Here is a 16,252-nt window from a genome sequence, read left to right on the forward strand (position 1 = left end):
ATCATCATCATTATTATTATTATTATCCTCATCACCATCTTAATCATCATTATCATAATTATAATTGTTATCATTATTATCATTATCATTAACATGAATATTATTATTATCACCATTATTATCTTTATTCGAATTATTATTGTTATTAGCATTTTTATTAGCAATATTATCATCTCTATTATCATTATTATCATCATCATTATAATAATCATCATTATTATCATTATTATCTTGATAAGAATTATTTTTGTTATTATCATTATTATTAGCAATATTACTATCTCTATCATCATTATTATCATAATCATTATAATTATCATCATGATCATCATTATTATCATGATTATAATGATCATCGTCATCAATTACATTATTATCATCATTATCATTGTGATTAAAATTTTTATAAACAGCATTATCATCTTTATCATTATTCTTATAATAATAATAATTATTATTATTGTTATCATTATCAAAATCATCATCATAATCATTGACATTATTAATATCATCGACGTGATCCACATAATCATCGTTGTCATTCTTATAATCATCTCGATTATTTTTATTAGTAGTATTATTATAAGCATTATTATTGTCGTTGTTGTTATTATTACTATGAAAATCATTATAATTACAATTATGATTATTAATAATATTATTATTAATATTATCATCATTACGTTTATCATAATCATCATTATCATTATCATGGTTATCGTATTTATTATTATTATTATTATCGTTATTATCAAAATTCATGTTTTAACTATTATAATTATTATTATTTACGTCATCATTACTATAATTATCATTAAAGTTGTTACTTTAACTACTATAAGTAACATCATATACGACCTAAATGAAAAATGTTACCATTATTATTCAAATTCTGACCATTAACTTTAGAAACCTCATTATCATTATCAGATCAACATAATTATTTTCTTAATAAGTGTTTTTATCGTGATCATCATTATCATTATTATTATCATTAACATTATCATCATAATAAATATACTTATTATAATAAATATCATCTTTATTATTATCATTATTATCATTATCAGCATCATCATAATCATCATAATCATCATTATGATCGACAATATCAATATTATTATCGTCATCCACATCGTTATCATTATCATTTCAATTATTATTACTATTACCATCATCATTAATATTTTTATTAGCATCATTTTCATCGTTATTGTTAATTTTACAATGATAATCATTATGATTATATTAGCATTTCTATTATTATTATTAAAATTATCATTATTATCTTCATTATAACAATTATGGTCATTATTATGTTTATTTTATCATTATTATCATTATTATTATTATGGATATTATTATTATCAACATAATTATTACCATTATCATCATCATCGTTAGATCTTTTACTATTATCGGTAAAGTCGTAACCGACTGGGATTAAAATTATGATTATTTTTATCATCGTCATCATAATTTACTCCAATAACGTTATTATTATTACCATTACTATTATTATCATTTTTATTATCATCATTATCATCATCATTATAATTATCTTTATAATTATCATCATGGCTGTCATTATCATAATTATTATTATCATTATAATCATTCCACTTATCCCCCTGATATTATTTTTTCCATCACTGTGATTATTATCAGCATTATTGTAATTATTATTATCATTAGCATTATTAGTATCCTTGTAGTCGTTAAACCTATCAGTAACTCTTTGACCAACATACTGAAAAATCATTATTGTTATTATTACTATTATTATCATTAACATTATCATTATTATCTATATCATTGTTAAAATCATCATCATGATCATATTTATATCATCATCGTTATCATTATCTTTGTTATGGATATTATCATCATCGACATAACTATTACCATTATTATCATCATCGTTGTATTGTTTACTATTATTGGTAAAGTCGTAACCGACTGGAATTGAAATTATGATTATTCTTATCATCATTCAAATTATTAACTACAATAACGTTATTATTATTACCATAACTATTATCATCATTTTAATCATCATCATTATCATCATCATTATTATCATCATCTTAATGATTTTTATCATTTTGTCATTATCATAATCATTATTATCATTATAATAATCCCACTTATCTTCATCGATTTTATAATTACCATCATTGTCATTATTATCAGCATTATCATAATCACTATCATCATTAGCATTATTAGTATCCTTGTAACCGTTAAACCTATCAAAAACACTTTGACCGACATAGAGAAAAATTATCGGTATTATCACCATTATTATTATCATCATCTTTACTATTATTATCATCATTATCCTTATCATCATTATTATTATAATTATGAATATTATAATTATCATTATCATCATTCTTGTCGTCATTAATGTCATCATCATTATCAGAGTCATTATTTTAAGCAACATCAACATCATTTGTATTATTATCATTAACATAATGAATATTATTTTTTCTATTATTATCATTTATATCGTTATTATTATCATCATCATCATTATAATAATTATCATTATCATCCTGTTCAAAATCCTAATAATTATTATTATAATTATCATTAATTAATGATCACTTTCATGAATATAATTATCATTATTATTATTATTTTCATCATCATTAACACCAAGTTCATTATTACCGTAAACATTATCAACATTTTTACTTTTATTACTGTTAGTAACAACGTAACTTATTTAAATCAGAATTATGATCACTATTAGTATTGTTATAACCACGAACTTTATCAATATCGTTGTCATTATTTTCATCAACTTAATTAACTCCCTTTTGAGACACATTCTTATCATCATTGTTATTATTATTATTATCATAATCATTAAAATCTTTATCATAAACATTATTATCTATGTCATCAACATTTTTATAATTAGCATTATAATCTTTTTCATCATAATGATAATCACAATTTATCATAATCATAATTATCATCATTATTATCACCATTATTATCTTTATTAGAATTATTTTTGTTATTAGCATTATCATTAGCAATATTATTATCTCTATCATCATTATTATCATCATTATTATAATTAACATCATTATTATAATTTTTCATCTTTATTAGAATTATTATTGTTATTATCATTATTATTAGCAACATTATTATCTCTTCCATCATTATTATCATCATCATTATAATTATCATTATTATCATCATTATTATTATGATTATAATAATCATCGTCATCAATTACATTATTATCATCATTATCATTGTGATTAACATTTTTATAATCAGCATAATCATCTTTATCATTATATTTAAAATTATAATTATTATTATTATTGTTATCATTATCAAAATCATCATCATTATGATTGACAATATTAATATCATCGATGTCATCCACATCATCATCGTTGTCATTCTAATAATCATCTCGATTATTTTTATTATTAGTATTATTATAAGCATTATTGTTATCGATACTGTTAATATTACTATGAAAATCACTATCATCACAATTATGATTATTATTAATATTATTATTATTATTATTATCATTACGTTTATCATAATCATCATTATCATTATCATGGTTATCGTATTTATTATTATTATTATTATCGTTATTATTAAAATTTACGTTTTATTTATTATTATTATTATTATTATTATTAACGTTATCATTACTATAATTATTATTAAAGTTGTTACTTTATCTACTATAAGTAACATCATATACGACCTAAATAAAAAGTGTTACCATTATTATTTAAATTATGACCATTAACTTTTGAAACCTCATTATCATTATTGGATCAACATTAGTATCTTCTTAATAAGTGTTTTCATCGTCATTATCATTATCATTATTATTATTATTATTCTCATCACTATCTTAATCACCATTATCATAATCATAATTGTTATCATCATTGTCATTATCATCAACATGAATATTATTATCATCACTATTATTATCTTTATTAAAATTATTATTGTTATCATCATCATTATTAGCAATATTATTGTCTCTATCATCATTATTATCATAATCGTTATAATTATTATTATTATCATCATAATTATCATGATTATAATGATCATCTTCATTAATTAAATTATTATCATCATTATCATTGTGATTAACATTTTCATAATCAGCATTATCATCTTTATTATTATTCTAATAATTAAAATAATTATCTTTATTGTTATCATTATTAAAATCATCATCATAATCATTGACATTATTAATATTATCGACGTCATCCACATCATTATCGTTGTTATTCTTATAATTATCTCAATTATTTTTATCATCAGTATTATTATAAGCATTATTATTGTCGTTATTGTTATTATTACTATAAAAATTATTATAATTACAATTATGATTATTATTAATATTATTATTAATATTATCATTATTACGTTTATCATAATCATCATTATTATTATCATGGTTGTCGTATTTATTATTATTATTATTATTGTTATTATTAAAATTTACGTTTTATTTATTGTTATTATTATTATTAACGTCATCATTACTATAATTAATAATATAGTTGTTACTTTAACTACTATAAGTAACATTATATACGACCTAAATAAAAAGTGTTACCATTATTATTCAAATTATGACCATTAACTTTTGAAACCTCATTATCATTATTAGATCATCATTAGTATCTTCTTAATAAGTGTTTTCATCGTCATCATCATTATCATTATTATTATTATTATTCTCATCACTATCTTAATCACCATTATCATAATCATAATTGTTATCATCATTATCATTATCATCAACATAAATATTATTATCATCACCATTACTATCTTTATTACAATTATTATTGTTATAATCATCATCATTAGCAATATTATTATCTCTTTATCATTATTATCATAATCGTTATAATTATTATTATTATCATCATTATTATCATGATTATAATGATCATTGTCATTAATTACATTATTATTATCATTATCATTGTGATTACCATTTTCATAATCAGCATTATCATCTTTATCATTATTCTAATAATTAAAATAATTATCATTATTGTTATCATTATTAAAATGATCATTATAATCATTGACATTATTAATATTATCGACGTCATCCACATCATTATCGTTGTTATTCTTATAATTATCTCAATTATTTTTATCATCAGTATTATTATAAGCATTATTATTGTCGTTATTGTTATCATTACTATGAAAATTATTATAATTACAATTATGATTATTATTAATATTATTATTAATATTATCATTATTACGTTTATCATAATCATCATTATTATTATCATGGTTGTCGTATTTATTATTATTATTATTGTTATTATCAAAATTTACGTTTTATTTATTGTTATTATTATTATTAACGTCATCATTACTATAATTAATAATATAGTTGTTACTTTAACTACTATAAGTAACATTATATACGACCTAAATAAAAAGTGTTACCATTATTATTCAAATTATGACAATTAACTTTTGAAACCTCATTATCATTATTAGATCATCATTAGTATCTTCTTAATAAGTGTTTTCATCGTCATCATCATTATCATTATTATTATTATTATTCTCATCACTATCTTAATCACCATTATCATAATCATAATTGTTATCATCATTATCATTATCATCAACATAAATATTATTATCATCACCATTACTATCTTTATTAGAATTATTATTGTCATAATCATCATCATTAGCAATATTATTATCTCTATCATCATTATTATCATAATCGTTTTATTTATTATTATTATCATCATTATTATCATGATTATAATGATCTTCGTCATCAATTACATTATTATCATCATCATTATTGTGATTAACATTTTTATAATCAGCATACTCATCTTTATCATTATTCTTATAATTATAATAATTATCATTATTGTTATCATTATCAAAATCATCATCATAATCATTGACATTATTAATATTATCGACGTCATCCACATCATCATCGTTGTCATTCTTATAATTATCTCGATTATTTTTATTATCAGTATTATTATAAGCATTATTATTGTCGTTATTGTTATTATTACTATGAAAATCATTATAATTACAATTATGATTAATATAATTATTATTATTAATATTATTATCATTACGTTTATCATAATCATCATTATCATTATCATGGTTATCGTATTTATTATTATTATTATCGTTATTATCAGAATTTACGTTTTAACTATTATTATTATTATAATTAACGTCATTATTTCTATAATCATTATAAAAGTTGTTACTTTAACTGCTATAAGTAACATCACATACGACCTAGATGAAAAGTGTTACCATTATTATTCAAATTCCGACCATTAACTTTAGAAACCTTATTATCATTATCAGATTAACATTATTATCCTCCTAATAAGTGTTTTTATCGTCATCATCATAATCATTATTATTATCATTTTCATTATCATCATTATCATCATCATTATTATCATCTTAATAATTATCATCATGACTGTCATTATTATAATTATTATTATCATTATAATTATCCCACTTATCTCCATGAATTCTATTATTCCCATCACTGTGATTATTATCAGCATTATTATAATTATTATTATCATTAGCATTCTTAGTATCCTTGTTATCGTTAAACCTATCAGTAACTCTTTGACCATCATACTGAAAAATCATTATTGTTATCATTTCTATTATTATCATTAACATCATTATTATTATCTATATCATTGTTAGAATCATCATTATTATCATATTTATATCATCATCGTTATAATTATCTTTATTATTGATATTATCATTATCGACATAACTATTACCATTATCTTGATCATCGTTGTATCGTTTACAATTATTGGTAAAGTCGTAACCGACTGAAATCGCAATTATGATTATTCTTATCATCATTCAAATTATTAACTCCAATAACGTTATTATTATTACCTTTAATATCATCATAATTTTAATCATCATCATTATCATCATCATTATTATCATCATCTTAACAATTATCATCATTTTGTCATTATCATAATCATTATTATCATTATAATAATCTCACTAATCTTCATCGATTTTATAATTACCATTACTGTCATTATTATCAGCATTATTATAATTATTATCATTATTAGCTTTATTAGTATCCTTGTAACCGTTGAACTTATCAGTAACTCTTTGACCGACAAAGAGAAAAATTATCAGTATTATCACCATTATCATTTTCATCATTTTTATTATTATCATCATTATTATCCTTATCATCATTATTATTACAATTATGAATATTATAATTATCATTATCATCATTCTTGTCGTCATTAATGTCATTATCATCATCAGAGTCATTATTATAAGCAACATCAAAATCATTTGTATTATTATCATCAATATAATTAATATCATTGTTTCTATTATAATCATTTATTTAGTTATTATTATCATCATCATCATTATAATAATTATCATTATCATCATCCTGTTAAACATCCTAATAATAATTATTATTTAAATTATCATTAATAAATGATCACTTTCATGAATATAATTATCATTATTATCATCATTTCTATCATCATTAAAACCAACGTCATTATTACCGTCAACATTATCAACATTTTTACTTTTATTACCGTTAGTAACAACGTAATATATTTAAATCAGAATTATGACCACTATTAGTATTGTTATAACTACGAGTTTCATCAATATCGTTATCATTATATTTATTAACCTAATTATTTTTCTTTTGAGAGACATTCTAATCATCATTGTTATGATTATTATCATAATTATTATAATCTTTATTATCAACATTATTATCATGGTCATCAACTTTTCTATAATGAGCATTATAATCTTTTTTATCATTATGATAATCATAATTATCATCATAATCATTATCATTATCATTATTATCACCATTATTATCTTTATTAGAATTATTATTGTTATTAGCATTATTATTAGCAATAGTATTATCTGTATCATTATTATTATTATCATCATTATAATTATAATCATTTTTATCATTATTATCTTTATTAATATTATTATTGTTATTATCATTATTATTAGCACTATTATTATCTCTAACATCATTATTATCATCATTATTATGATACTTATCATTATCATTATTATTATCATGATTATAATGATCTTCGTCATCAATTACATTATTATCATCATTATTATTGTGATTAACATTTTTATAATCAGCATAATCATCTTCATCATTATTCTTATAATTATAATAATTATCATTTTTGTTATCATTATCAAAATCATCATCATTATGATTGACATTATTAATATAATCGATGTCATCCACATCCTCATCGTTGTCATTCTAATAATTATCTCGATTATTTTCATTATTAGTATTATTATAAGCATAATTGTTATCGTTATTGTTAATATTACTATAAAAATTACTATAATCACAATTATGATTATTATTAATATTATTATTATTATTATCATCATTACGTTTATCATAATCATCATTATCATTATTATGGTTATCGTATTTGTTATTATTATTATCGTTATTATTAAAATTGACGTTTTATTTATTATTATTATTATTATTATTATTATTAACGTCATTATTACTATAATTATTATTAAAGTTGTTACTTATTACTATAAGTAACATCATATAAGACCTAAATGAAAAGTGTTACTATTATTATTTAAATTATGACCATTAACTTTAGAAACCTCATCATCATTATTAGATCAACATAATTATCTTTTTAATAAGTGTTTTTATTGTCATCATCATTATCATTATTATTATCATTTACATTATCATCATAATACAAATACTTATTATAATAAATATCATCTTTATTATTATCATTATTATCATCATCTGCATCATCATAATCATCATAATAATCATTATCATCGACAATATCAATATTATTATCGTCATCCACATCGTCATCATCATCATTTTAATCATTTTTACCATTACCATCATTATTAATATTTTTCTTAGCATCATTTTTATCGTTTTTGTTAATTTTACAATGATAATTATTATGATTATATTAGCATTTCTATTATTATTATCAACATTATCATTATTATCTTTGTCATAACAATTATGGTCTTTATTATATTTATATTATCATTATTATCATAATTATTATTATGGATATCATCATCATCAACATAATTATTACCATTATCATCATCATCGTTAGATCTTTTACTATTATCAATGAAGTCGTAACCGACTGGGATTAAAATTATAATTATTCTTATCATTGTCATCATAATTTACTTTAATAACGTTATTATTATTACTATTTCTATTATTATCATTTTCATTATCATCATTATCATCATCATTATAATCATCTTCATAATTATCATCATGACTGTCATTATCATAATTATTATTATCGTTATAATTATCCGGCTTATCTCCATGAATTTTGTTATTCCCATTACTGTGATTATTATCAGCATTATTATAATTATTATTATCATTAGCATTAATAGTATCCTTGTAATCGTTAAACCTATCAGTAACTCTTTGACCAACATACTGAAAAATCATTATTGTTATCATTTCTATTATTATTATTAACATTATCATTATTATCTATATTATTGTTAGAATCATCATCATTATCATATTTATATCATCATCGTTATCATTATCTTTATTAGGGATATTATCATCATCGACATAACTATTACCATTATCATCATCATCGTTGTATCGTTTACTATTATTGGTAACGTCGTAACCGACTGGAATTGAAATTATGATTATTCTCATCATCATTCAAATTATTAACTCCAATAACGTTATTATCATTACCATCACTATCATCATCATTTTAATCATCATCATTATCATCATCATTATTATCATCATCTTAATAATTATCATTGTTTTGTCATTATCATAATTATTATTATCATTATAATAATCCCACTTATCTTCATCGATTTTATAATTACCATCACTGTCATTAATATCAGTATTATTATAATCTTTATCATCATAAGCATTATTCGTATCCTTGTAACCGTTGAACCTATCAGTAACTCTTTGACCGACATAGAGAAAAATTATCGGTATTATCACCATTATCATTATCATTATTTTTATTATTATCATCATCATTATCCTTATCATCATTATTATTATAATTATAAATATTATAATTATTATAATCATCATTTTTGTCGTCATTTTTGTCATCATCATCATCAGAGTCATTATTATAAGCAACATCAACATCATTTGTATTATTATCATCAATATAATTAATATTATTGTTTCTATTATTATCATTTATATCGTTCTTATTATCACCATCATTATTATAATGATTATCATTATTATCATCCTGTTAAAAATTCTGATAATTATTATTATTATAATTATCATTAATAAACGATCACTTTTATAAATATATTCATTACTATTATTATTATTTTTATCATCATTAACACCAACGTCATTATTACCGTCAACATTATCAACATTTTTACTTTCATTACCGTTAGTAACAACGTAATTTATTTAAATCAGAATTATGACCACTATAAGTATTGTTATAACTACAAGTTTTATCAATATCGTTATCATTATTTTCATCAACCTAATTATCTCTCTTTTGAGAGACATTTTAATTATCATTGTTATGATTATTATCATAATCATTAAAATCTTTATTATCAACATTATTATCATGGTCATCAACATTTTTATAATTAGCATTATAATTTTTTTCATCATTATGATAATTATAATTATCATCATAATCATTATCATCATCATTTTTATCATCATTATTATGATCATAATTATCATCATAATTTTGATCATCATCGTTATTATGATCATTATTATCATTTTTATCATCATTATTTGCATCATTCTTATCCCCATCAGCATTTTTAACACATTTTTGGTTTTATTATTATTATTTTCATTATAATTGTTATCAGTATTACCATAATTATTATTATCATAACCATCATCAGCATTATTATAAGCATTACAATCTTTATCATTATTATGTCAATTATTTTCATTATTGTAATTGTCATTATCATTGACGTTAATATTATCATTATCATTATTCTTGTCATTATGATTTTAAACGTCATTATTATTATCAACATTATTAACATTATTACTTTTACTACTATAAGTTACATTGTTAAGCACTTTAGTCGAAAATAAAACTATCATTCGTATTTTTATAACAACAACTTTGTTAATATTCTTATCATTATTACTATTTTTATCATTCTTTTTTTTGTGAGCGTCATAATCAAGATAATTATTATTATTATTATCACTTTTATTATTATAATCGTCATCATTATTATAATCATTATTATCTTTATCATCTCTGTCGACAACACCATCATCATCATCATTTTTTTTATCATTATTTATATCATCGCCATTCTCATCATTATTATTATTCTTATTGCCATCATTTTTGCCATGATAATTATTATGATCATCATTATCATTATTATTATCGTCATCATTATTATCATTATCATCATCATCATCATTATCTTTATCATTATCATATTCATTATTATCATGAATATCATTATTATTATCATCATCTTTACTATCATCATCTTCATTAACATTATCATTATCATCATTATTGGAATCAATATTATCATATTATTATTAGTATTAATAGTATTATTGTTGTCATTATAATTATCATTATCATTATTATGATTGTTATCATTATTAATAATAATAACATTATTTTTATCATGTTTATCATCATAACTATTATTATCATCATCGTTATTATTATTACTATCATTATTAATAGTATCATTAACATCATTATTACCACTATTATCATTATCATTATCATTATTATTAACATCATTATCATTATTATTATCATTAGCGCTTTTATTATTATCACAATTAGCACTATCTTTATTATAATCATTATTAAAATTATTATTGTCTTAATGATTATTATTATTAACAAAATTATTATTATTATTGTTTTTATTATTATAATTATTATCATTAACCTCCTTATTACCATTAACATTATAATTATTATTACCTCTTTCACCATCAGTCACATGGTAAGCAACTGAAATTAGAATTATGACGATTATTTGTATTATCAATACCATCAACGTTATTAACATCATGATTATTTTCAGCATCATTATCGTTATTCTTATTGTAAGCGTTATCATACTTTTTGTTTTTATCATAATTATAATGATCAGTATGATTATCATCATTATCATCATAACTATCGTTATCAACATTTTTATAATTAGCATCATAATCTTAATTATTGTTTTTATAATCATAATAATTATCATTATTATAGTCCTTATTATCATTATCAGTATCATTATTAACATAATCATTATTATCATTATCAGCATCATCAGTATCTCTATTATGATTATTATCATCATCATCATTATCATTATTCTCATTTTTATTATTATCATTATTATTATTATCATTATTATGGTCATTAATATCATATCATCATAATCATTATTATCGTTAGTATTATCAATAATAATAGTAATAATGTTATTATCGTCTTATCAGCAGCATTATTGTTATTACGATCATTATCACCATTAACATTATTATTATCATCATCATTATCTTAACCATCATTATCATCTTTATTATCATTATTATCATTATCCTCGTTATTATCATCATTATTAGCATTATCATTATTGTTATAATTATTTTAATCCTTATTATTTCATCTATTACTTTAATTACCTGAATTATTATTCATTCTTTCACTTTGATGCTTATTAGCATTATTATCACCATTTCTGCTATTAGTAACATTGTTGCACATATATATTGAAATTATTAGTATCATCGTTAGGATCAACATTATCAACATTACTTATTTTATCTTAGTCATCATCATTATCATTAGCTCTACTTTCATTAGTAACACTATTATAGATATTCAAAATTATCATTTTTATTACCTTTCGTCATTAACATTATCTTTTTAATTAGATTTATTATTATAACTATTATATTATCATAATTATCAATATTATAACAATCATCATAATGGCCATTGTCATTATCTTTATCATTATTACGATCATCATCATCATCATTATTATCACCTAGACTATCATCATTATCAAAAATTGTTATCATAATTATGATTACCATTATAATGATCAGTATTATAATAATATCTACTATCATTAACATCAGAATTTTAATTATGTTTGTCACCATACTGGGGTCAGCGACATTATCAAGACACTTTTAAACATTATATTATTAAAATCGTTATTATTATCCTCATTTTAATGATTACCATGATCGATATCATTACCATTATTAACATTATTATCATCATTATTATTATTCCTATCATAATTGTTATCATCATTACAATCATCATGAGTATTATTAACTTAACCATCATCATCATTATTATTATTTTTACATCACAACATTGTTATTACTATCATTATTTACATGTTTATTATTATTATTATTATTATATTTATCAACCTTCTTATTCAAATAATTTTTAATTGTTACATCATTATAATTATTATCATTGTCGTCATCTTTATCATAATAATCATTACCATTTTTAGTATTATTGTCATTGTTATTATGAGGTTATCGTTTTTCTTACTTTCACTACTATCAGTTAAATTGTCACCGCCAGAAATGGGAATTTTTATGATCATTATTGTTACTGTCAACATTTTTAACATCATTTCTATCATCATCATTATAATCAACTTCATGAGTGTCATTATTATTATTATTAACGCATTAATAAGTTTATTTTTATCATCAGATTGTCATAATTATTATTATTCACAACATTTTTATTATAATTATTTTCAGTATTAACATTATCACCATCATCATCATTACCATTATCATTATTATTTTTATTATTAACGTTACCATATCATTTATTTTCACGTAACATTATCATAATCATTATTATTATGTAAATTTTTATCAGTATTATCATTATCATTATTATCATTAGCGGCATCATTAAAATCATTCTGCTTATCACATTATTATAATTATTATTATGATTAGTATCTTTATTATAATTAGTATCATTGTTATTTACATTCTTATTATTTTATTAATTACCATTACCAACCATGTTTTACATTATCACTGACATAAAACAAAATCAACATTCTGATTTTTATGATCTTCTTTTTTTTTCTATGGTCGTTTAGAATGCTTTTGTGCACGATAGAAGGGTGTACGAACCCTCTGCTCCGTGGAACTCATTACAACCATACCCACTAAACTGGCAAAACCATTTACCTGGGACACCCTGTTTGGAATTTGCTGTTGAATTAAAATTTTAAGCTGTGGCCACTGAGGCTTAGTTTCTGGTTCGGGCTTTCTTAAGTGTTTCGTTACCAACTTGTCTTGTAACTTTTGCGTCCTCTAAGGTATCTTCTAGTTTTTGTCTCGCATGCGAGCTGCTTTTCTTTGTTGACTTAGAGGGATGGAGTAAAATAATTGAAAGATGCTCCACAGTGCGAGCCCAAACCTCGTCACCCTTAACAAAGGCGCAAGGAGGGCACCCACCACTGAGCCCATGGGGTGGTGACCTAGGCCACTTAGGTATAACCACTCATCGGTAGGATGGTGATATAGCGAAGCGGCCCCTAGGAGCCTGCCCGCATTCAAGCACACACGCAAGCCCCCATAGCGTACAATGACCGCCCCACAACCACACCCTAGAAGCTCAGCCCCGAGAAAAAATAAAAATAAAAAAAATAACAAAAGCAGCGGAAGCAAAGCACCTGAAAGTATGGGTCACCGGTCGCAGCTGCTCATCAGTAGGAAGGTGATAGAGCGAAGCGGTTTAAGAGAGTCTGCACGCACTTAAACACCCATGCAAGCCTCCATCCTGCACACTAACAGCACTGCTGTTACGTGCCCCAGCGACCATGCCCCAGTGGCCCCACCCTCAAGGCCCTACAACCACCCCCCTGAACCCTTAAGCGCTGCAGCAAAAACACCACCCCACGCCCCCCCGACGGCAATGGATCTATAATTCTACCACCTCCACTCAGTCGTTCAGAAAACCATCCTTTTTTTTGGCCTGGAGAACTGTATGTATGTATTGTGCTACTGCAGTCCACCTTCCTTCGTTGAGTAGCATTTTATCTACGACGTTGCTGGAATTAAAAGTTCCGATCCTTACCCCGAGCACGTTTCGTTCGGCTTGCCACTTGATGCATTCAAAGAACAAATGTTCTGCGTCATCTTTGTTGTAGCCACAGTACTTGCCAGCAGCCGTCTGTGTATTACGCATTTTGTTGAGGTACGAGCGGAAATACCCGTGATTTGAGAGAAAGTTGGTGAGGTAGTAATCTACTTCCCCGCGTTTCTGCTGAGTCCATTGCTTGACATCTTTTATCAAGCGTACCGTCCATCTACCTCTTGTTTCCTCTTGCCATCTGTGTTGCCAGCGTTCCCAGGTGATTTCCCGTGCGTTTTTCTTGGCCTTTATTTTTCATAGGTCCTGCTCCGTAAGTTGCTTTAATCGTCTTCCCCTCGCAAGGAGGTTAATGGGGATTACGCCCGCTATCACTATTATCCTAGACTCTGAGTCCGTGCAATAGGCGCAGGCTATCTTTAAGGCTCCTATTCTATGAACTTGGCTGATTTTCACTATTTTTTTTTCAACGTTCATCTCATCTCCCCATATCTCAGCCCTGTACAAAATAATAGATTGGGACGTGGACATAAGGAGCCTGTGTTTTGCAAGCTTTGGACCTCTAACGTTCAGCATGATTCGGCTTAATGCTGCTTCTCTTGCCACCGCCTAGCCTGCTGCTTGCCTAAAGTGGCTCCAAAACGTGAGCTTTCTATCCAGCGTCACCCCTAGGTATTTAACGGCATCCTTCGTCATTATTTCCTCTTCTTGTACCTTAAGGAGGATGATGGTATCTATCTCTTTTTTCGTCAATAGTTCTATCTCCGTCTTCCCTGCTGCAACTCCGAGTCCATGGTTCTCCATCCATGGAGCCACTCTCCATATAACCTGGTTAAGTCGTATCTTGACAAGTTCCATCGTGCGTTTGACGATCACTACAGCAGCATTGTCCACGTATCCTACCAAGAACGTCTGTTCTGGTATTTCCTGGCGAAGTAGTCCTTCGTATAACA

At 23.4% G+C, this 16,252-nt stretch overlaps 1 protein-coding gene across 1 annotated transcript; it reads right to left on the bottom strand.

Annotated features, from left to right (window-relative positions):
* Window positions 1–15,149: 15,149 nt before the first annotated feature.
* Window positions 15,150–15,875, bottom strand: LOC149373734 (uncharacterized). Its single transcript, XM_089595781.1, has 2 exons — window positions 15,663–15,875; window positions 15,150–15,587 (listed from the first exon to the last, which is right to left on the bottom strand). The coding sequence occupies exons 1-2, from the start codon at window positions 15,873–15,875 to the stop codon at window positions 15,150–15,152; spliced, it is 651 nt and encodes a 216-aa protein (XP_089451907.1).
* Between the last annotated feature and the right edge of the window lie 377 nt (window positions 15,876–16,252).

This window comes from Copidosoma floridanum, unplaced genomic scaffold (genome assembly GCF_036245765.1).
Source record: "Copidosoma floridanum isolate Cflo_tuat_1 unplaced genomic scaffold, Cflo_Japanese_pri ptg000028l, whole genome shotgun sequence".
Lineage (NCBI taxonomy): Eukaryota > Metazoa > Arthropoda > Insecta > Hymenoptera > Encyrtidae > Copidosoma > Copidosoma floridanum.

Excerpts from the sequence above, each read along its gene's own strand:
- LOC149373734 (XM_089595781.1), bottom strand. The coding sequence starts at position 15,875 with ATGCTGAACGTTAGAGGTCCAAAGCTTGCAAAACACAGGCTCCTTATG. Across the intron at positions 15,588-15,662 it reads GGATAATAGTGATAGCGGGC|GCCAAGAAAAACGCACGGGA; the intron begins GTAATCCCCATT and ends TGAAAAATAAAG.